This window comes from Bos taurus, chromosome 24, assembly GCF_002263795.3.
Source record: "Bos taurus isolate L1 Dominette 01449 registration number 42190680 breed Hereford chromosome 24, ARS-UCD2.0, whole genome shotgun sequence".
Taxonomy (NCBI): Eukaryota; Metazoa; Chordata; class Mammalia; order Artiodactyla; family Bovidae; genus Bos; species Bos taurus.
Genome location: NC_037351.1, coordinates 20,464,401 through 20,488,811, shown reverse-complemented (window position 1 = coordinate 20,488,811; position 24,411 = coordinate 20,464,401). Strand labels below are relative to the sequence as shown.

The 24,411-nt window shown below is 44.3% G+C and overlaps 1 protein-coding gene across 10 annotated transcripts in view; it reads left to right on the top strand.

The window, feature by feature from the left end:
- The window catches only part of FHOD3 (formin homology 2 domain containing 3), a 521,883-nt gene that overhangs the window by 369,370 nt on the left and 128,102 nt on the right, over positions 1–24,411 (top strand). For 6 of the 10 annotated variants that reach the window (XM_010818734.4, XM_059880995.1, XM_010818733.4 and 3 more), the window contains 4 exons: positions 7,810–7,905; positions 10,885–11,214; positions 11,839–11,913; positions 16,697–16,810. In XM_010818734.4, coding sequence (XP_010817036.1) covers positions 7,810–7,905; positions 10,885–11,214; positions 11,839–11,913; positions 16,697–16,810 — 615 coding nt within the window. The remainder of the gene's footprint in view (positions 1–7,809; positions 7,906–10,884; positions 11,215–11,838; positions 11,914–16,696; positions 16,811–24,411) is intronic. The other 4 variants (NM_001191215.1, XM_010818738.4, XM_005224047.4 and 1 more) reach the window with 2 other exon arrangements.

The window sequence follows — 24,411 nt, the reverse complement described above, 5'->3', positions numbered from 1 at the left end:
TGGGTAACCAGCACTCTTAAATATCCTTTAGCATTGTCTTATGGGTTTATTGTTGTTTTTACTATTATCAGATATGCATATATATTATATATAAAACAATAGTATGTCATGTAATTTTGCCTTTTTGAACTTTATAAAAAGTGTTTTCATATTGTAGTGTCTCCTGGCAGTTGTTTTCTTCAGTCCACATTATGCTTTCAGTGTTCATCCGTATTGTCACGTGATGCAGAAGTCTTCCGTTTCCTCTGCTTGGAATATACCAGAATATATTTAGTGCTTTTCCCATTGGGGAGCATTTGTGTTGTTTACATTTTTGTCAGTTACAAACAGCACTGCTGAGAATATTCTCAGACTCACATCCTCTGCACATGCTTTGGCTTCCCCAGGGTTTCTCAGGCTTGGTACAGTTAACATTTTGGACTGAATATGTTTTTGCTGTGTAGGGCTGCCTCGTGCCTTGTAGGATGCAGCATCTAAGCCTAAATGTCTCCCAACATCAAAACATGTCCCTTGGAGGACAGAATTACCAGATTCAGAAGCACTGATGAGTTGTCTACCTTGACAAGATGGTGCCAGTTACTTTGCCAGAGTGGTTATACTAAAGCACAGTCTTATCAACAGTACATGAGAGCCAGTTGATCTGTATGCTCTTTAGTTCTTGGTGTTATCTTCAGACTTCTTACTTATGCCAAGCAGACAAAAAACGTTATCTCATTGCAGTTCTGATTGATTTATATTAATCTCTGTGTTTCAGATATCATTTCATACAAGTTTATTGGCCATGATCATGTATTTTGCTCACTTTTATAGTTGTATTTTTATTGTTTTTTAAAATATATTTTTTCATATCCTTGATATGAATTGTGTTTTAGTCGCTCAGTCGTGTCCGGCTCTCTTGATCCCATGGACTGTAGCCTGCCAGACTCCTCTGTCCATGAAATTCTCCAGGCATGGAAACTGGAGTGGGTTGCCTGCTCTGAATGCGTTGCTTTAGCTCTTCCACTTCCTGATTGCTTTGGTCTTAGAATATGCTTTGCTGCTGTTTAAAATGTGTCTGTTGTACTTTTAAAACATCTCTGCAACATCCATTTTCCTTTCTGTTTGTTTTTTGAAGTCTGAGGAACATGCCAGCAGCCTGAGACCCAAATTGGGGGAAATTGCTTTGGCTTTGAAGGAAATTGTGCCCTGAGGAATTGGTCACTCTGTGGACTGGTGGCTTTTCTCATGTGAAGAGGGTGGACTCCAGTCTGGGACTGTGTATGGTAAAAAGGAGACCACCTGACGGGTGCAGAACAAGCTTGTGCCCTTGAGTAACTCCTCACCAATTGCAAACAAACAAAATACCCCTAGGGGTATTTTAAAGCCAGAGGCCAAACACCCAGAATGCCTTAGTACAATATAAACAAAATTAAATTATATTTTAAGACAAAATTCAAATAAAAGCAAAATTGTCTGATCTGTTTCTTCAGTCTTAAGTATTATCTGCATAAAATATAATTTTGTTTGACTAATTCCACTAGGATGAAATTAAATAAAATCAAGCATAGAAAATCTGGTGCCCTTTGAGAGGGCATTTCCTTCTCCATGGGTTTGAGTTGTTGGGCACAGCCAGCACTTTGACCATGGGACTTCTTGGAAGTGGGTTTCCTGAATGAGTCATTGTGCTGCCTGTCCTTGGTCCTGCTCTGCCACTCATGATAGTAAAGCTGTAATATGCACAAGTCACTGGGAGATTTATTGCAGGATCAGAAGATGTTGAGCCCAAAGAGGAAACAGGTTGGGATGTAGATCAGAATTGTTGTCAAGGAGATCAAACCAGTCAATCCTAAAGGAAATCAACCCTGAATATTCACCGGAAGGACTGCTGCTGAAACTGAAGCTCCATTATTTTGACCACCTGATGCAAAAAGCTGACTCATTGGAAAAGACCCTGATGCTGGGAAAGAGTGAAGACAGGAGGAGAAGGGGACAACAGAAGATGAGATGGTTGGATGGCATCACCGACTCAATGAGTTTGAGCAAGCTCCTGGAGGTGGTGAAGGACAGGGAAGCTTGGCATGGGGCAGTCCATGGGGTCACAGAGTTGGACATGACTAAGCAACTGAACAACAACAATACATCTTTAGGACAGCTACATGCAAGAGAGAAGGATCAAAAATACACAGTTTGCATAGGTGGAAATTATAAAGGGGAAGGTGTTGCTATCTGCCAGTGGTTGGGAATGCTTTGCAGAGCACTGTGACCTTTTCCTTAGTGAATCAAGTAGAGTTCTGAGTATCCATTGGTGGGGGATGGTAGAGATTTCCCAAGAAGACCTGAAAGTCAGTGATGATGATGTTAGAGCTAATAGCTAAAGCAAATTGATTAGTTCACTATATACCACTCCTTTTCAAAATGCTTTACATGTTAACCCAATCCTTCTAAAAGGTGGGTACCATTGATATCCTAAATTGGGAGGAGGATAGTGGGGCCCAAGGTCACATAACTGGTAAATTATGGAGCTGGTGTATAATACAACCTAGGCAGCTTGACTATGAACCTTTCCAGCTGCAGAAGACTTTGCTTATAAATGACCTAAGTACCTGGGGGAGCAAATGAAATCAAGTTATTTTGAAGGGAGGTGCTCCATGTTTTGTGTTTAAGAGGAGAGGCCCATTGGTTGGCAGGCTAGAGATTCATGGGTTCTGGGCAGACCAGCAGTAATAACATTTGCAGATTCCTCACCTAGCTGAGGGAAGGTGGCCTCTGGCTGAAGGTTGAGGGTACAGTTTTTAACTTGGCTGCTGTTAGAGCAGAAAAGGACTGCCAAGAAAAAAGGACTGTGGTTTGTGAGGGTGAGCTGTGCCAGACTCAGAAGGACAGATGAGGTGTGCTCACTTGTGGATTGTGGCATTACAGGAGAAATCCTGTCTTCACCGTTTCACTGGCCTCGTTTCTGACAGAGACACCCCTCAATCCAGGTATGAGACATATAACCATGGGGTTGAATCAATGCCTCTTTCTTCCTTTCCTGCCACATGTAATCAGTCACTAAGTTCAGCCATGTCTGTTTTAAGCCTTTTTGGATCCATCTCTTTTTATTTAACCTCCCAGCTGTCACTCTCTTTGCCCTACCTCTTTATGAGACTTGCATAACCTGATCAGCACATATTAAGAAAGAGGAATTATTGATCAACCTATTCTCAGAAGATATATGTAAAAAAATTTAAATAATTTTATAATCAGTGATACTTCAGTTAAAAATTTTTTAATAAAAAATTAACAAATAGAACCAAGATATTTATATTAAAAAAAGGATAACATAACAAAGTGGGATTTATTCCTGGTATGCAAGGTTGATTTCACATTTTAAAAAGCAATGTAATTCATTGCATTTACAGAGAAAAAGGGGAAAATCATATAATTATCTTGGTGAATGGAAAGAAAGCATTTGATAGACTTCAGCACTCATATATGGCAAAAATTCTTAGTAAACAAGGAAAATTCTTTGATCTGATAAAGAATGCTTACAAAAAATAAATGACAAAGCTCATATTTCCTCCTGATATTTGAGACAATGAAAGGATGCTTAGTATCATCACTTCAGTGTAATATTGCAGTTCCTAGCCAGTGTAATAAGGCAAGAAAAAGAAAACCATAAGAACTGGAGCAAATTAAATACAACTGTCTTTGTTTAGGGCTTCCCAGGTGGCGCTAGTGGTAAAGAATCCACCTGTCAGTGCAGGAGACATAAAAGACGTGGGTTCAATCCCTGGGTCAGGAAGATGCCCTGGAGGAGGAAATGGCACTTCACTGTAGCATTCTTACCTGGAGAATCCTGTGGACAGAAGAGCAGACTGTAGCCCCAAGAGCTACAGTCCATGGGGCTGCAAAAAGTCAGACACAACTTAGCAATTGAACAACAACAACAGTAGAATTAAATTTTATATTTAGAAATAAATTTAAAAGAAAATATATAATACCTGTACTGAAAATTTCAAGCTTTAAAAGAAATTGAAGGATATTGAAATAAGGTTTGATGTAAATAAAGGATATACCATAATCATGGATTGGAAGGTTCAATATGTAAAGTTGTCAGTTCTTCTCCAATTTATGTGTAAATTCAGTACACTCCTAATTAGTAGTCCATCAAAATTTTTGTGGAAAGTGACAAGTTGATTCAAAAGTTTTATGAACATATAAAGGGCCAAGGACTTATATGTTGAGTGTCAAGATCTATCATAAAACTGTTGTAATTCAGATAGTGTTCAAAGATTCTCTCAAAGGTAGAAAAACTGATTACTGGTGAGAAAAAGTCCAGAAACCCACAGATACATACCTGATTTGTGATAAAGATGATACTAACTTGAAGAAAATATGGCCTTTTTACTAAATGGTTCTGGGCCAACTGCCTATGTAGGAAAAAAAAAATGTATCTGAACCCTATCTCATATGGTGTGCAAAATAAATTATGGATAAACATCAAATATAAATATGAAAGGTCATATAATAAAGCTTTTAGAGAGACAAATAAGAGACTACCTTTAAGACTCTGGTGTAAGCAAAAAAAATTTTAGAACAGGACAAAAAAACACCAACCATCAAAGGTTAGTGTAGATCACAAAAAACTGTGGAAAACTCTTCAAGAGATGGGAATACCAGACCACTTTACTTGCCTCCTGAGAAATTTGTATGCAGGTCAAGAAGCAACAGATAGAACCGGATGTGGAACAAACTGATTCCAAATTGGCAAAGGAGTGCGTCAAGGCTGTATGTTGTCACCCTGTTTATTTGACTTATATGCAGAGTACATCATGCATAATGCTGGGCTGGATGAAGCACAAGCTGGAATCAAGATTGCCGGGAGAAATATCAATAACCTCAGATATGCAGATGACACCACCCTTATAGCAGAAACTGAAGAGGAACTGAAGAGCCTCTTGATGAAGGTGAAAGAGGAGAGTGAAAAAGTTGGCTTAAAATTCAACATTCAGAAAACCAAGATCATGGCATCTGGTCCAATAACTTTATGGCAAATAGATAGGGAAACAATGGAATCAGTGACAGACTTTATTTTCTCAGGCTCCAAAATCACTGCAGATGGTGACTGCAGCAATGAAACCATGAAATTAAAAGACGCTTGCTTCTTGGAAGAAAAGCTATGACCAACCTAGACGGCATATTCAAAAGCAGAGACATTACTTTGCCAACAAAGGTCCTTCTAGTCAAAGCTATGGTTTTTCCAGTCATGTATGGATGTGAGAGTTGGACTATAAAGAGAGCTGAGCACCAAAGAATTGATGCTTTTGAAGTGTTGGAGAAGTGTTGGAGAAGACCCTTGAGAGTTCCTTGGACTGTAAGGAGATCAAACCTGTCAATCCTAAAGGAAATCATTCCTGAATATTCGTTGGAAGGACTGATGCTGAAGCTGAAACTCCAATACTTTGGCCACCCGATACGAAGAACTGACTTATTGGAAAAGACCCTGATGCTGGGAAAGATTAAAGGTGGGAGGAGAAGGGGATGACAGAGGGTGAGATGGTTGGATGGCATCACCAACTGGATGGACATGAGTTTGGGCAAGTTCCGGGAGTTGGTGAGGGACAGGGAAGCCTTGCATGCTGCAGTCCATTGGGTTGCAGAGTCAGACACGAACTTTGTGACTGAAAACAGTTCCATTCAGAGTGACTGAACGGAACTGTTCAAAGTTCGAAAAAATGATAAATGGGGTCCCGTTAAGATTAAGAAACTACATTTATTAAAAGACACCATAAAGTGAATGCAAAGACAACCTACAGGTTCTTAAGGCAGAGTACTTAGACGCTTCAAAAAAAGGGTATCTAAATAGGCACTAAAAGTATAATAATGTGCCCAACTTCATTGGTCATCAGGGAAAGTGAACTGCAGCTACAGTGAGACCTCACCCTCAGATTAGATGGCAAAATGAAAGGCAAAAATATCAAATCGTGGCAAGGATGTGGGGACAACCAGAATGCTTATAGACTATTTATAGCAATGTAAATTCATTCATTCATTTAAAAAAGTGTTTGACAGTTTCTAACAGAGATGTACTTAAGCATATCCTATGACCAAAAACATTAAAAAAACATCTACGACAGTATCCATAACAGCCCTAGGTAAAATAACCCCAAACTGACAAGTACCTGGTTAGCATCAACAGTAGAATGGATAACTAAATTATAGTGTATCCATGTGAGAGAATGGTATACAGCCACAAGAAAGAATGATCTTCAAGTACATGTAGCTGTATAGATGATTCTCACAAGTGTAATGTTGAACAAAAGAAGCTGGATACAGTATGATTCCTTTAGATGGAGGACAAAATCAGGCCAGGCTGACTTGTGCTATTTGAGGTAGAGGAGGGAAGCAATTAAACAGGAGCATTGAAGGAATGCTGATTACAGGGATGTGTCTATTTTGTGAAACCTCAGTGGTTCGTGTGCTTATATGTATATATTTTGTATTTCAGTAAAAATTAAAAACCATGACTAAAGGACACTGGGGCAAAAGAGTTAAAGATCTTGGCAAAATGATGGGTGCAGTGAGAATGGTCAGTTCATGAGGACTGAGGGCAAGAAGGAACTGGTGGAGGACAATCTTCCTCTAGGAAACAGAGGTGGACACTGAGGTTGCAGAAGAGTTACGGTGGGAGGAGAGAAATGAGAGAGTTGGAGGATGGGGCTTGTGGTTGGGGAGGGGAGGTGCAGGTGTAGAAGTCTGGATGTAGGTTTTCCGAGGTGGGCTAGTTCTGTGTGATCGTGAGGTCCAGCACGTGGGGCTGAAGTGAACAAAGATGGAGGTCATCGGAGTCCAGTTGTTTCAATCCCTTTGACAAGGGATTAAGAAGCCCTCAGGGTGTTCCACGTGGATGGTGACAAAAGTCACATGTCGACAGGATTTAGAGGCCAAGGAAGGAAATGAATCAGTTATCAGAGTCTGTCCTTGTGTAGCTGCAGGAACAAAACTCAAGTTAAACTATCCTAAGTGCAAATGAGCAGTTACTATCTTCTGTTAGTGAAGCTTCAGAAGTATTTTAGATCCAAGTATTAAAACTGTCATGGGGACTGCTTTCTCTCTCTCTCTCCATCCCCCACTTTCCCTCTCTCTCTCTCTCTCTCTCCAACTCTGCTGTTCTTGGACCATCTTCAGTCACAGGCAGCCCTCCTCCACTCAATTTAGGGTGTCCTTGTACCTTCTCGTCCCTGAAGGCACCAGGAGAAATCCCAGGGGTGGCCTGGATGGATTCCACCTGGGCCATGTGTTAACCCTTGAAATGGGGTGGGGGGGATCAGCCCTCCACCACCAGACACATTGACTGCGAATGAGGGAGTAACATGCAGAAACCACCTGCCCACGTGGAGGTTGGTGCTGGACGGAACGCAGTGGAGACGTGAGGACTGCTCCCTGCCGGCGCCGGGCACCCCACAGGACAGCCACCCACCTTCCGTGTGCAGGAGGAGAACCGCCTGGGAGGCCGGCCTGAGGCCAGAGGCGGCTCTGAGTTCATGTGGTGGGGGGTTGGCGGGAGCCGGATGGGGGTGTGCAAGGCAGTCGCATCCAGCCAGCTCAATACAGAAATTTGGCTTGGTCCAGGTGATTGCATCTCCGACCCACACTTAAATTTCTCCATCTCAGAACTGTCTCCTTTTCTCCTAACAGATTAAGTGTGCTCTTTTCATTTCAGCCAGCTGGAGGTTTGTTGTTGTTGTTGTTTTTTTTTTGGCTTCATCTTCCTGTTTGTCTGTAATGCTTATCTCGCTTTTCCATCTTGTCTCTGTGTGCATTTCTCTTTTCCTGGCCTTGTCTCAGGGTTGAGGAGGAGGAGGAGGAGGAGGAGCAGCCAGTCACGGAGCCCAATTCAGAGGAAGAGAGAGAGGACGATGCCCCCTGTCAGGGCAAGGACAGGTACCGAGGGCTGGACCCTCCCTGGCTCCCAATGAAAGCCTGGAGGCTCCTTCCTGATGGAGAGTTTGCAGCATCCTTCAGTAGCCTCCTTCCTTCCTCACTGGCTCCCTTCTGCACTGGTTCCCTGCACACACAGCCCCAGAGTGACTAGCTTCCTAGAAATATAACTGAGCATGTTTTCCCTAGAGGACTGTATTTTTTACTCAAATACTGCCTCCCTCACCACGCTTTATGGAAGACACACCCAGCTGCTTTTCTCCCCACTGTCCCCTCCCTGAGTGTTTGGGCTCAGTCACATTGGCAATAACTAATGAGACACTCAGAAAATTTTAACCCTTTCTGCCCTATAGGAAGAATAATTACACGTGTCCCCTTCTTCTTGCTAATTATACCAGTATAATGTTATCTAAAATATGTGGATGACTGCTAGAGTAATAATGTACTTTGATTTGTATCCAAATGGACAGGACCACTTTTCACCCCCATACAGCACAGAAAAAAAAATAAATAAATCCCAGCATTTATTGTCATGCCCAGAATGACTCTCAGAGCTATTCAACCCTTTGGGGGAGTATTCTTTCTTCTACACACCTCTCCAAGGTGCATCCTTTCTGTCTTCAAACAATATTAACAGAAAGGCACCTTGTAGATACTTGTGAATTTGGTGGATATTTCCCCCCAAATGAGGTCTGTATGAAACGTAAAAGTTGATCATGGGTAATTTCATTTTCTAGTATTCAAAAATAATTCTATAATCAGTTCCTTCACTTGATTGACTACACTGCACTTTGATATTTTTGCTGTTAGTTTTTCCACAAATAAGCAAAGTCAAAAGGCTAAAATCTTTCTTTTACCAATTTCAAAGTTAATGGGATTCTTTGCTGCTGTGACCTGCTTCTCCAGGTCACCAACGCAAGTAAAAGTTCTCAGATAGGCCCATTGGATGCACTGGAATGTCCACAGCTCTCTGGGGCCATGGACTTCTCTCTGAACTGCTTCCCCACTTGGGGAATGTCCAGGAAGAAGCCAGCAGAATGTAGATGGAAAAGGAATGACCACTAGGTGTCCACAGAGAGTGAGGTGCACATTCGAGAGTGAGGGGGTGAAAGGTGGCCATTAACCAGGGCACCCCCTCCCTGGCCTGTGCTGAGTGCCAGGCTCGGGGGTAGTGACTTTAGTTAGGGATGCTCTGGGAAAGTAGGAGGTTCAAATGACAGTCCCACCTTAGGCTGAAAATGAGCCACAGAAAATTATGTGGACCCTCAATAAATACACCCGTGTGGCTCCTCATGTGCTTAAGTGTACATGGTGTGACCTCCACCCACACAAGCCCTTCACCCTCAGGGACTTAAACAGTTCAGTAGCACCCCCAGACCAGATGGAAGAATCTGGCTGGAAAGAGCAGCCTCTAAAGGCATCCTGACTACCATTGCCGCCTTTACACGGGATGGTTGTTGATGCAGATAGACGGCAGTTTATCCTACCCCTGCAGTATCTTTGATGGCACAACTGGTGCTGTAGGGCATCTTCATCCGAGATTGTACAGACTAGACTTTTCTGTTTCAGGAAGCACAGGGTGTGCACATGAAGCCCCAGGGTTTGATCTCAGCCAGGGTGTTCATTAACATGGATGTAACGCTACTTGCTCCCTGGTGTCAAGCTGCTAGACTTAAAAGTGGTGGGAAAGGTTCCGCTTCCTTCTGTGGGCCGGTGCCTTCCACTGCTCCCTCGTCCTGCTGGCTGTTTCCCTGGATGCTTGCCATGTGTACCCGCCACATGTGTGTGCCATTGTATGTACCCCCTGTGCCAGGCCCGCCCTGAGCACCGCAGTGTGGTCTCATCCCATTCTCCCTCTGAGCCAGGGAAACCAGTATATCCCTGCTCTTATACACAGATGGAGCTCCGAATTTGAGGTAGGAAAGAAAAAAAACATAGCTCATGTTCCATTCCCAAATGGGCATGGCCAGGAGTCAAGTTCTCTGGGAAAGGGACTGTGGTTTTGAAAACTGCAGAATTTAAGGTAGATTCTCCAGTGGGCTTCCCTGGTGGCTCAGAGTAAAGAATCCACCCACAGTGGGGGAGACCTGGGTTGGATCCCTGGGTTGGGAAGATCCTCTGGAAGAGGGCATGGCAACCCACTCTGGTATTCTTGCCTGGAGAATTCCCATGGACAGAGGAGCCTGGTGGGCCAAGGTCCACGGGGTGGCAAAAAGTCAAATACGACTGAGCGACTAAGTACAGCACAGGACTCCAGTGACAGAGGTGGGCATCAAGACATCTAAGTGTTTCGAATCCACCCTGAAGGTGGAAGTCTCCATGACTGTGTCTGTGGCAGGGTCAGGCCTGCCTGCAGGGGTCTAGATGTCTAGGGCTTAGTGGTAGAGGAGGCCTGGGGGAAATGTGCCTGTGAACCAGGCAAAATGTGTCTTCACTCTACCAGCCCCTCATTTCAGGTTCTTTGCATGTCCTGCTGGCATTGTTTTCCCTTCTCCACGCTTGCTTTCCGGAAAGGATCCATAAGCCCTAACTCCTAAGTATGGAACTTGTGGGATAACTCATCCTCAAGTCTGGGATGTAAAGGAGGAGGATCCCCTGTTGAGCCAAAGAAATGAAGTTCAAATTGTGGAAATTTCAGTGCCAACACAACTGGGGGGGTACCCTTGGTGGGTGAGGAGGGCAGGTGCAGACGAGCCTTTGAGGCCCCATGAGATCCGCTCACAAAGGCCCCTGTTTGCTTGGAGGCCAGGTTGGTCTGACCTCCCAGACTGGCCAGCCCAGGGCGTCAGGATTATTGGGAAAAGCAGGGTTTCCGGCTTCTATGCCGCAGGTCAAGAAACACCACCGGATTCTGAAGCCAGCAGCCCTGCCGGTGATGAGTTTTTACGCGTCTTTTCCCCCTTTCTTAACCTTGGCTCTCTCTCTCCTCAATCTCTCTTCCTCTCCTTTCTTCCCCTCTCCTCTCCGCTGCTGCCGAAGCAGCGAGGCCCGCCTTGCCTCGGAGGTCGCCGCCACCGCCACCGAAAAGGATGCAGCCCCCGCCGCTGCCTCGCCGGGGAAGCCGCTGGCGGCCAGTGCTGAGGCGGGGACCTCCTCGGGCAGAGGGTCCTCGGGGCCCGCCCTGCGGCCGCCCCCCAGCCCCACCCCGGCCTCTTGGCCGTCCTCCAGTGCGCCTGCGCCCCCGAAGGCGTCACCCAGCAGAGAAAAGCTGCCCTACGTGCCCCACAGCCCCTTCCACCTCTTCTCCTATGACTTTGAGGATTCGCCTTTGTCCACCAAGGAGAAGGAAGCCGAGTCCCAGCAGGAAAGCAGGTAGATCCAGCCCACGTGGTGGCCTGCGTGAGGCTGCCCAGGGGAAGGTGACACGGGCGTGTTAGCTGCATCCTCTGGCTCATCTTGCACTGTGCTTGTGTTAATTCGGGTCAGAGCAGAGGGCAGCAGTTGTGTAAAGTCCCTGACCACTCACTAATTACAGCATGCAGGCAAAATATGGGCTTCCCAGGGGGGCACTAGTGGTAAAGAACCCACCTGCCAATGCAGGAGATGTAAGAGACACAGCTTCGATCCCTGGTTGAGGAAGATCCCCTGGCAGAGGGCATGGCAACCCACTCCAGTATTCTTGCCTGGGAAATCCCAGGGACAGAGGAGCCTGGTGGGCTAGGGTCCATACCGTGGCAAAGAGTCGGACAAGACTGAACGACTTAGCACACACAGAAGAAAATCCTGTCTGTGCCAATTGAGGAGCTCTTGTGTTCTAATGCCATTACTAAAAATGGATTAATGAAGGTAAGGTTTATAAACATAAGCATGACGTCAGAATCTAAAGCACCCCCCACCTCCCGCCCCAAGCCCATCTCTCTTGATCTGCAGAATGCAGCGAGGGGCTTCGCCAACTTTCCAGGCAGCCTCTTGAGTGAGTTTTCCTTCCTTTCACAGTTCCTCTGATTCTCTCCATCTGAGCACGTATTCTGCCTCCGAGCCTTACAACTTCCGGTCTTTCTCTTCTAATAGGTGGGTGTCTTTTCTTTATCCCCTTTCTCTTTTTTGTAGCTTTCAGTTTTTATTCTAATGTACGGTGATTTTCTTTCAGACACTGCTCATAACTTCCTGTGAGATGGCAAACAGTTGCCATTTTGAATCACTTCCTGGGCATTAATTTAATTATGTTTTAAAATTTTTATTGAAGTCCAGTTGACTTACAGTGTGTTAATTTCTTCTGTACAGCAAAGTGACTCAGTTATACATATATTTTTTTCATATCCTTTTTCACTATTTTTTGTCAGAGAATGTTGCATGTAGTTCCTTGTGCTATAATGTAGCACTTGTTTATCCATCCCGTATATAATAGTTTGCCTCTGGTAATCCCATACTCCCAGTCTAGCCCTCTCCTCCCCTTCCCTGGGAAACTACAAATCTGTTCTCTGTATCTGTGAGTCTGTTTTTGTTTCATAGATATGTGGATTTGTATCATATTTTGGATTCCATATGTATTATTAAGTGATATGGTATTTGTTTCCCTGACTGACTTCACTTAGTATGACAATCTCTAGGTCCATCCATGTCACTGCAAATAGCTTTATGTTGTTCTCTTTTATGACTGATGATATTCCATTGTGTATATTGATATATATCTGACTCACATCTTCTTTATCCATTCATATGTTGATGAACGTATAGGTTGCTTCCATATCTTGGCTAATATAATTGCATTATTTACATATGGATGCTTCAGTGATTCCTATGCCAATTGGAAATGAGGCCGAGGGAAGGAGGTGTGCAAATCAAAAATGCTCAGGGAATTTTCAGCAGGTGTTTGTACGCTTACCCATGTGCCTGCTCTTCGCTGATGCCTGGATCAGGACCTCTCTGCAGAGCAGAGAATGGGGAGCAGAGAGTTTGAATATTTCAAACAATCAAATTGTCCAAAATCAGTAATAAAAATCAGTATTAACTGATGGCCCCATGTATATTCAGTGAGGAAATGGAGGCACAGAGTGGTTTGGTGACTGGAGATGGCTTACTCAGCCAGAATGGCTTTGTGTACTTTCGGGCATATGTGACCTCCTGTTTGAATACCTCCAAACAACAAGTTCTGTACCAGTCTCTTTTAGGTCTAAAATTCTGAGTTACTGTGATCTTTCACACAATTTTCATGAAATGCATCTGACATAGCTCTTATATCCCTTGATAATAGTATCTGTGTACAAGTGATGAGCCACACATTTGACTGGAAGAAAGATATCCTGGCAACCTCATCTTCCCTAGCAGGATGGTGTTAGCCCAGAATGGTGATGGACTCACAGGCCCTGACGGGGCTTTTCTGGGCCCGGGTCCCTCCCACGTGGCCCCAGGCTTCAGTACCACTCACAGTCCTGGGGGATGAGAGCAATAGAAACATGGAACTGGCCAAAATAAATATACACATAAATTGAGAAAAGCAGCCTCATGCTTGTGAGACTTCCCGGGTGGCTCAGTGGTAAAGAATCTGTCTGCCAACGCAGGAAATGCAGGAGATGTGGATTCGATTCCTGGGTCAGGAAGATCCTCTGGAGGAGGGCATCGCAATCCACTCCAGTATTCTTGCCTGGAGAATCCCATGGACAGAGGAGCCAGGCAGGCTACAGTTCATGGGGTTGCAAAGAGTCAGACACAGCTGAGCATGCATGCATGCTTGTGAATGAGAATCAGCTTGGATTTAGCTGAGGAAAGTTAATAATTTTTAAATTATTTGACAGGAATTTGAATACTGTATAAATATTGTTTGTACCTATTAATTTTCTGATGTTCACTCAGTGTGGTTGTCCCAGGTCAATATGGCTGCACATTTGACTGCTCAGTAGTGGACTGCAACTGAATAGGTTATAATAGAAACCAAGCAGTTAGTCATTAAAAAGAATTTTTTGAAAACAAAAACATAAAACTCTGTGCAGTGAATTCAGTTAGTTTAGTTGAAATTGAGATGCAAAATTGGACAGACCACAAGGTAGTCAAATTAATTGTTCAACCATTAGAGAAACTAAAGGAGGGGAAATGACTCTCTGCTTGTTTTATTTCCATAATGTTTTTGAGACATAATTTTAGTAAAGTAATCCTGTTAAAACATTCTCTGGGATGCCTACTTTTGGTCTGGAAGGAGATGGTTTTAGATGCTAGAATAGCAAGCTCAGTGTCCAGACAGCTGGGTGACGCAGGGCTGAAGCCAGAGCACGGGGCCTGTCTCCTGGAGGATCCCGAGGTCTGGGGCAGCTTCCTTCCCTCCTGAGCAGGGCCCGCTGCCTGCTGCTTCTCTCCTCTCTCCTGCTGGGCTTTTTCTCCCTTCTCTGCTGCTTCCTTTCTTTCATATCATCTTATTCTTTGCTTTCCCTCTTCTCTGTGGCCTATGTGACCCTCTTGTATTTTAATTTTTTTATTGAGGTGTAATTGACAGAATGGGCTTCCCTGTGACTCAGTGGTAAAGAATTTGCCTGCCATTGCAGGAGACATGGGTCCAATTCCTGGGTCAGGAAGATCCCCTGGAGAAGGAAATGGCAGCTCACTCCAGCACTCTTGCCTGATAAATCCCATGGACAGAGGAGCCTGGCAGGCTACAGTCCTTGGGGTCACAAGAGTCATTCACAATTTAGCCACTAAACCACCACCGCCACTTGAAAAATCAAGCCAACACTCACTCAGAGAAGAAGCAGTTAGCCTGCTGGACAGGCAGCATGTTGGGACTTTTAAGAGATGAGAAGATGAATGCCCAGAAACCAAGTGCCATGAAGATGGTGTGTTACCGGGGGAGGGTGGGGGGTAGCATTGTGAGTCCCCATCTGCCTGCCAGTGTGCCTGGTACTGAGCACAAGCTGACACATGGTAGCAAAGAGACAAATAAGAAGCCAACACAGCAGACGCAGCAGACTTAGCAACACAGGATAGATTGGGGGTAATATGAGTATTTTAGGTTCTATTATAATATAGTAATTCATTAAGGAAATCTGAAATTTTACTTCTGTATTCTATTTTTTTAAATAGATGATCTTTATTTTATGCTTTCTTCTATGCATTCTCTTTTACCTTTGAGGATATTTTTTACAATTGTAATCAAACTTACTGTATAATATTATAAACTGATGTTGCGTGCGGTATGTGTGCAGGTATAAACACACTATGAACATTTGCCATGTTTTCACTTATAAATTGGCAGTCATTTTTAATGGTTGCGTAACATTCCATCAGTGAGTGTTACACCATACTTTCTTATCCTCACACTGTTACCTAGTTGGGTAGTTTCCAGTTTTTTGCCATGATCTCAAGGAGCTGCCAGTAAGAATCTTCCTGTGTGATGCTTTTAGTATATAAATCACGTAAGTAAGGTTATGTTAACTTCCCCAAAAGTAGACTTATTTGGTCAATGGATATCCATAGTTTGAGATCAAATGGCCTCCTAGAATGGTTAGTACTGATTCTCTTGGTGGGAACTTGTACTGGATTCACTGTGTATGGGAAGGTCTTTGTGCGCTTCCATCATGGCAGCCCTTGGAGTCCCACATACTCCAGTAGTGTGTCCTAACCAATTTAGAAGGTAGAGTCAGCCCTGCCCTGTCGCTGAATAGGTTGTAAGACAAAGCTCTGCTGATAATAGCTAAATCCACCTTAGCTAAAGAACAGCTATTCTGAAAAAAAAAAACAAGAAAGCCCTAGACTTTAACAAATCCTGAAACTTGTCAGGGTTGACTGGGAGATGATAAAAGCTCATTGAAACTTAGTGGCTGTCATTTTGGTTCTGAGGACATATTGGTGAAACGTCCTCAGACCAATATCGGGTGAAAACATTCGATATGTGCACCTCTAAGTGGCGGGCCAGCCTAGAAGGTCTGGAGACAGTTGCTCCTTGATTGCTGGGCATGCAACGAGACTATGGCGTCTAGTAGATGAAATTGATTCAGAAACACCTAAAGGAGAATTTTTGAGTAAGATGTTTCTTTAGTTAGTTGTCTGATGTTTTCTGCAGACCTTTGATGGAATTAACACTAATTGTGCCTCCACCAGAGAAGGAAACGGCAACCCACTCCAGTGTTCTTGCCTGGAGAATCCCAGGGACAGCGGAGCCTGGTGGGCTGCCGTCTATGGGGTCGCACAGAGTCAGACACAACTGAAGCGACTTAGCAGCAGCAGCATCGGCAGTACCACCACCAGGGCCTCCCCGGTTGCTCAGCAGTAGAGAATCCACCTGCAGTGCAGGAGACGCAGGTTTGATCCTAGAAGCAAGAAAAATCTTCATGATTCAATTCAAAGCAATTTGGATTCTATTTATGTTAGCAACTAGTTTTAATGTACACTTAGAAAGGAAACGGAGAAGACAATGGCACCCCACTCCAGTACTCTTGCCTGGAAACTCCCATGGACGGAGACTGAGCGATTTCACTTTCACTTTCCTGCATTGGAGAAGGAAATGGCAACCCACTCCAGTGTTCTTGCCTGGAGAATCCCAGGGACAGGGGAGCCTGGTGGGCTGCCGTCTATGGGGTCGCACAGAGTCGGATACGACTAAAGCGAACATGAGGATTTTGTTTAAGCCCTTTGTCATAACCCGCTACTTAGCAGTTTGGGACTTTAGGAAGCTTCTCTAATAAGAAATAATAAAAATGAAGTTAGTAAGTTTCTCTAAGTTAGGGTGCTCACTAACAGTGCTACCTTGTCTAGACCTGTTTTTCTTGTAAAAATTAAGACAGTTTGCCGAGTGTTATTCATCTAGTGACTTGTACTCATTTCTCTGTCCCTTCCTGCCCCCAACTTAACTCTCTGTACTCTTCAGATACAGCAGCTTTGGCAACAACTCTCATCACTCCTCGAGACCTTCACCTGGATCCAGTGTGCCCACCACCCCCACGTCATCCGTCTCACCCCCACAGGAGGCCAGGCCTGAAAGGTGGGTTGTATGTACTGACTGCTTCCTTGTCCTCAAGCGAAGGGAATCAGTTTAAGAGTGCCCAAAGGGAATTTGGGATGGACATGTACCCACAACTGTATTTAAAATGGATCACCAACAAGGACTCACTGTATGGCACAGGAAACGCTGCTCCATGTTATGTGGTGGCCTGGGTGGGAGGGGAGTTTGCAGGAGGATGGATACATGTATATGTATGGCTGAGTCCCTTTACTGTTCACCTGAAAGTATCATGATATTATTTGTTCATCAGCTACACCCCATTACAAAATAAAAAAGTTTTTTAAAAAAGAGTGCCCAAAGAAAAGTATAAAAGAATAATCTGAAATATTTCCCTTGACAGAGTATAGTCCACAGGTAAGGCTGTTTTCTCTCTTTCACACTGTACTATGTAACTGTCTTATTAGAGGTGGTAGTTTATTGGTAATCCTGTCTTCTCTCTCAGCATCCTAAAGATAGGTATACACATTTGTTCTAAAGTATTTAAATGTGAATGTTTTGATTCACCCCTTAAAAACTGTTCTAGATTTTGTGTTAACCCTGCAATTTGTGTTATACACATCCATTTTCGCCTTTGAATGATTCATTCTATGTACATCAGGAGGTAGTGGGCCCTTTAAGGGCACCTTGAAGATGTTGTTTTATTAATTCAGGACCTACCAGAAAACAAATGAATTACATGGGTCCGTGGATGGAATTTAACTTGGCAAGAGTATTAATTAGACCACCAGAAAGGAACTTATTATTACTCCTAGAAGCAAGGGATTGCACAAGGATGTGTTTACAAGGGAAAGGTAAGGCCTGTAATTTTAGAACAATAAAAACGGCTTCCCTTATATGGCAAGAGCACCGAGTTAGAGGAGACTGGCCAGGGTTCCAGTTCTCTCACTGGGAAGTTATTTAATCCCTGAGGGTATGTGCCGATTATGTCAACCCTCACCTTAGAGGGTGGTTTTCTGAGCAGATGATAAGGCACACTTGAACCCCACTGTGTGGGTCCAGTGACTGACCATGTACAATGGTGAGATATAATGTCCAGCAGCTCGTGAATGATCAGAAATTCAGAAGTGAGCAATTCACAGAGGTCATTTGCCTCTAATCCCAAATTTAAAACAAATCCATATTCGCATGGTCTCCAGTATATTCTGAAGGGTGTTTTGCCGACTGGAGATCTTGGAAGAAGGGGGTTGCCTGGCCGCACACCACCTTTAATTTCTAAAATGGTACCTAAACCCCCTGGTGTCAGACTCCCAGGTGGCACAGTCCAGTGTGGTCGTGAGCTGGTCACATCTGGGCTTGGCTTGGTCCTGGTCATAAGGTAGCAGATGGATTGCCATGAAATCTCTGCTTTTCACCTTAGGTTACTCATTCTGGGGATCAACTGAGGTCTCCTGTGCTCCTAGAGAGGTCACCTGGAAAGAGAACCTTTGTCCTATGAGATGTGAGATTTGAGGCTGAAGTGAGGAATATTAGAGTCTGACTTGATATTACATTTGCCGGGTGGCCAGCTCCTTAGGAGCAAGGAAGTAGGCTCCATTCATTGCTATAGTTTCTGGGGCTAGGCTGTGGAAAAGTCGAGGTGAATGCCAATTGAAGGATCCAGGTGAATTATCCACTCACTGTGGACAATTTGGAGGTTTCTAAGGTTGAGAAATTGGAAGGACAGGAGGTCCACGGGTTTCCCAAGTCTTCGCCTTTGGAGGAATGTTGTTCCCAGGTCCTAATGGGGAAACCCAGGTCCCGTTTGAGCTGGAAGGTCCGGGAGCTCAGGACCCTGAAGGACTCCTGCCTGTGCCTCTTTCCTGCTGGGGCTAGCTGAGTGTCCCCTGAGGGGCTGGGGGGATTTAGTGGGGGAGGGAGAAGAGGGGCTGGATCCCAGAAACCCTTGAGTGCCCTGGCGGAGGCTGGACTTCATCCCAAGACCCTGGGCTGTTAGGGTTTTGAAACAGCTGGTGCCATGAACTAATTGGCCCACAGTGCAGGTGGAGCCAATGGGGCAAAGCTGCAGAGACCAGGGCTGCTCGAAGCTGCCTCTAAGTCAGAGAGAGGTGACCCTGCCCGGGAGTGGCAGAGGCCTTGGGGCTGGAAAGGAGCAGTGGGTTTGTGCAGACTTGGCTGCTGCTGGGAGGGTGGACGCAGGGGAGCCTGCGGATGTTAGAAACAAGGAACTGAGATGGAAGATGCGGGATGAGAAGCAAAGCAAGGATGGAGATGTTCATCTTGGGGTGCACACGGCCTGAGGAGTCTGTCTGACACCCCGGGAGATGCTCCGGTGCTGGTGGGGTGAGGACTTCGTGGTCCTCGGTTTGAAGAAGGCACTGGGTTGAAATCCCTCAGAGGGAGCCCGCGCGCTGAGACCCCGTTGCTGGGTGGCAGCTGAGGCAGGGAACCCTCCTGTTCTGAGCTGCCTCTTCTCCCCTGTGCGCTCCTGCCATAGCAAGTTCACTATATCACTGTATCCACCAGCGAGGAAAGCTGCAAAGGGTTTCTTACTTCCTTTGCATTTGCATGATTTTTGTTTCAACCATCACCATCTGCGACTTTGAAACATCAGATATGGCATTCCATTAAGGCCAGAAAGCCACCAGGCCCGGCCACATCACCACTTTCTGCTCTCACTTTGCCAGCTTATGTTTTGTGAGTATAAAAACCAGTAAAAACAAGAGAGTCCTTAACTCCAAATCATATTCGTATCTCACCACCCTAGCATATTATGTCAGTTGTATTTATAATATTTATTTTTATACAGTTTGATTTTTTCTTTTTTCCTCTTCAAAAACTGGATTCTTTGGATGTCACCGTAATCTATTTTTACATTTACAAATATTTTCTGTCTTATTAAGATACAGGATTGTTTTGACCGAGGTATATACTTCAGGAGGGTTTGTAAGATTTATCCTTGAGATGTTTTATATACCCCTAATTATTGAAACTCAAAAGAAAATCTCTTAGGAAAAACATTGCACTCTTATGAACAATTACATTTTTGCAATGAGAACCCACATGTTCTGTCAGAACACTCTGGGCTAATAAACAGCATGACAAGGCCCCATGCATTACTGGGGAGTTCTAGAAACCCTTTCCCTTGATTTGCAAACAAGATTCACTTCCCTGAAGTCCTAGGAAAATCACGCCAACTAAAACACCCCTTCAGGCAGGTCAGCCCGCGTTGGGACTACAACTGGGCATTACTGTGAGTTTAGAGTTTTCATATTTTCCCCAAGCATATTAGTGTGTTGGATGTTAATAAAACTTGGAATGATAAATTGACCTAGAAAGGAAGAGCTGAAGAAACAATATACAAATTAAGTTAAGCAGCGGTATTAAAATGAACCCTTCTCCACATCTCCTGTTACAGCTTTGTTTACAGGGCTCTGTTAGAAACAGAGAGTGCAGCATTAACTTTCATGAAATTGCAGCTTGAGTTGTACCAAAACAAAACAAAATAAGAAGACCAGAACCATTTGCAGAAGCCCTCAGGGATACAAGATGTAACTGTTTAATGAAAGCAGACTTTTAAAATGCTTCAATTTTGAAAATGTGCTTTTTGAGTGGAAACATTCTAAATATTTTCTTTTTAAAAGAAAACAAAATTACAAGAGCATTTGAACCATTCATCTTCAAGTATTCAAATAAAACAAACAGGCAGACAATCATCACAGCGTGGTCACTCTGTGGCTCTGGCCTGAGCGCATCCTCTCTGCATCCCTACTGCGACATCCCCCTCTGGTGGGCCTTTTCAGAAGAGGCAGCTGCACGCCTGTTCGGTATTGTGACAGTGGCTGCTGAGGGAATTCAAGGGAACAGTGAGGCCAGTGCTGGGGCCTGAAGGTGCCTGGAGGCGGATCAGTCTTTGTGCTGAGGCTGGGAAGTAAGTGCTCTGGGAATGAGGCCCCTGTGCTGTGAGCTAGGGGTGGGTGGTCATGAGCAAGTGAAGATGCTAAGAGCTCAGTGGGTGCACCTTGGAGATTTTAGGAGGCCAGGGAGGACTTCTCTGTGGGCCTGCCAGCATGTGCCTTGTGTACTGAGTCTGTTCTCCTTCTCCCCTTACATTAGTGCTGTTGTCTGCTGTAAATGCCAGTCACCTGCCTGCTTTACACACTAATGTCAGGAGTCCTTAATATATATATGTGCCAATCTAGGTTGCTTCAGGGTGTCCAACTCTTTGCAACCCCATGGACTGTAGCCCGCCAGGCTCCTCTGTCCATGGGATTCTCCAGGCAAGAATACTGGAGTGGGTTGCCATGCCCTCCAGGGGATCTTCCTGACCCAGGGATTGAACCTGCATCTCCTGCGTCTCCTGCTTTGGCAGGTGGATTCTTCACCACTAGTGCTGAGGCCCTAATAGATGTTTACATACAGCTGAGTCACACTCTTGTGCAGCGGAAACTAACACAGCCTGTAAAGCAATTATACTCATTAAGGGTACATGTACGTATGTAACAATGCTTCCCAGGCAGCACGGTGGTAAAGAATCGGTCTGCCAATGCAGGAGATGTGGGTTCAATCCCTGGGCCAAGAAGGTCCCTGGAGAAGGAAATGGCAACCTACTTCATCATTGTTGCCTGGGAAATCCCATGGACAGAGGAGCCTGGTGGGCTACACTCCGTGGGGTCACAAACAGTTGGACACAAAATAAAAATCAAAGCTTAATTGTTAAAAAAAAAAAAAAAAAGAGTGCTTATAAGTTTGGGAATTGTTTACCTTGTATAGTCATCCCAGCATTTTGACTTTCTGGAAGACTGTAAGCATAGATATTAGCAGTAATACTTCCTTTAGAAATAAAATGGATAGTAAGGGATAAATAAATATTTAAAGTTGCAACTTTAAATTTTGTGTATTATTGTTTATATGGGCCTTTCATGTATGTAGTAGCATTTGAAAAGTGTGAAGGGGTGCACAGTTTGAAAGTGAAGCTTCTTCCTACCCCGTTATTTTTCCCCAAAACAAGGGCTCCTTGCAATTCCTTATGTGTACTTCCAGAGATATTTTATGTTAATGTCAGCATATATGTGTTTAATATAGCTTTACACAAATAGTAATACACTATACAAACTACTCTGCATTCTGCTTTTTTTTTACTTAAAAATTTACCTTGGTTCTCTTTCCATTTTGTTGTCATTCAGTCACTAACTCATGTCTGACTCTTTGCAACCCCATGGACTGCAGCATGCCAGGCTTCTCTGTCTTCCGCTGTCTCCCAGAGTTTGCTCAAAGTCACGTCCATTGAGTCAGTGATGCCATATAACCATCTCATCTTCTGCCGCCCTCTTCTCCTTTTGCATTCAGTCTTTCCCAGCATCGGGGACTTCTCCAGTGAGTCAGCTCTTCACATCCAGTGGCCAAAGTATTGTAGCTTGAGCTTCAGCATTAGCATCAGTCCTTCCAAAGAATACTCAGGGTTGATTTCCTTTAGAATTGACTGGTTCGATTTATTTGCACTCCATGGAGTCCCAGGGACTCAAAGGTCTTCTCAAACTGTACCTAGCGCCACAGTTTGAAAGTGTCAGTTTTTCAGCCCTCAGCCTTCTTCATGGTCCAGCTCTCACATGACTACTGGAATAACAAATGCTTTGACTATACATACTTTTGTTGGCAAAATCACGTCTCTGCTTTTGAATGTCTCTTTACAGCTGCTCCATTCTTTTTAATACTTTGTTCTCTGGGTGCTGTTTCATATACCCAGTCATGTAACGATGGGCCCTGATGATACTGCAGTGTGATTCTTATCTGAGTGTCCTTTTGCACATGTGTGATTCTCTCTAGGACTAATGCCTAGAAATAGATTTAGTAAGTCAAGTTTTTGTATTTCTTCAGTTTTGATTGGTTTTTGCCCAGTTGCTCTTGGTGAAGATTGCCCCAGTTTGGGTTCTCAGCTGCAATGTGTAAAAGACCCTGTGTTCCCAACCCCTCTGCCAAAGAGGCACCATTCAAGTTTTCAGCCATTGCTCTCCGAGCGGTGAAGAGTTGTATGTCATTAAAATATAAATTTGTGTTTCCTGTTGTGACTGAGCATGATTTAGTATTTAAAGGCACCTCTCCTTTCCTGTGGATTTGTGCTTCATGATCACTGAGTTCTTTTTCTTACTGAGGTGTCCAGGTTCTTTATAAACTCCAGTGGGTGTACCTATTACTTTGCTCAGTCATTGGTCTTTTTACAATATTTGTGTGCAGAACAATTTAAATTTTGGAATCATATTTATTAATCTTTTCTGTCTTCTGGCTTTTGTGTTCCTCGTGAGGACAGCTTTTTCTCCTATGGTGGAGGTGGTTTTGTTGCTAAGTCATGTCCTACTCTTATGACTCCATGGACTGCAGCCGCCTAGGCTCCTCTGTCCATGGGATTTCCCAGGCAAGAATACTGGAGTGGGTTGCCATTTCCTTCTCCAGGGGACCTTCTTGACCCAGGGATCAAACCTGTGTCTCCTGCATTGCAGGCAGATTCTTCACCAACTGAGCCACCAGGGAAGTCCCCTTTTCTCCCATGGTTTTTTCTAATCGTTGGATTGTTTGCCGAGTGGTATTCAGACAAGTGAAAAAATTGTAGCTACAGTTTTCTCCCATGGTTTCTTCTAATATTTTTGTAGCTACAGTTTTCACATGGAAATATTTTTTCTACCCGGGAAGTTATTTTGGCATATGGTATGAGGCAGAGGTCAAAGTTACATTTTTTCACTTGTTTGAATACCATTTAGTGAACAGTCCTTTGTTTCCCCGTCGATTTGTTGTATACCAACAGCAATGCAGGCTTGTTTATATGTCTGTTCAAGGTGCTTCCATAGGAGTGTCTCCCATCTCCTCCAGTGCCCATCTTCTCAGATGGATCAACCATTTGAGGCTGTCAGGAGCCCTCTTTCTTCCCCAGTCTTTGGAATATGACTATATCATCTGCTATCTTGAAACAGTCCTGCTGTTTTTGTCGTCTGTTGCTGTGGGGTTTTATATGGTGATTGCCCACACTGGAATAAAGAGCACAGGGATATTTGGGGGAGCTGGGACCAAGCAGTTAGGATGAGGGTGGGAGCCTGACGTGCTGAGCCTGAGCACTGCCTTGTGAGATCTCACGTCCTGTGACCCCTAGAATACCTGTCTCCAGCACTGATGTGGTAACTCCCCCCGCCCGGATGAAGGTCTCCTTTTCCATGCTTTGCCTGCCTACTTTCAGTTACTTTGGCTTTTGTAGTTCTCAGCTGCTTGCAAGCCTATCAAGCATTGCCCTGAGTATCATTGGCTGGTACCCGTGTCTCCCTCATCCTGATTTCCTCCTCCACGTGGACTGCTCTGTATGGGTGTCTGGGTGCTTCTGGCTTCCTGTTCTAGTCTGCTTTGACCTTTTATTATTTCTTGCCTTTGCTAGTATCTACATATGCCTTGAGCTTCTACTTGTCTGGTTTTCAAATCACTGATTTTTTCCGAATATATGATCCATGTGTTTTTCTGGATCCCAAACACTTGCTGGCCATCTTCCATCACTTGGTCTACACAGTACTCTTCCAAATATTGTGTCAGTAGAGTTAAGAGCTCCATTGTCCAGTGGGCTTTTAAATTTTTATTTTTAATTTAAATTGATCAAAGTAGATGAA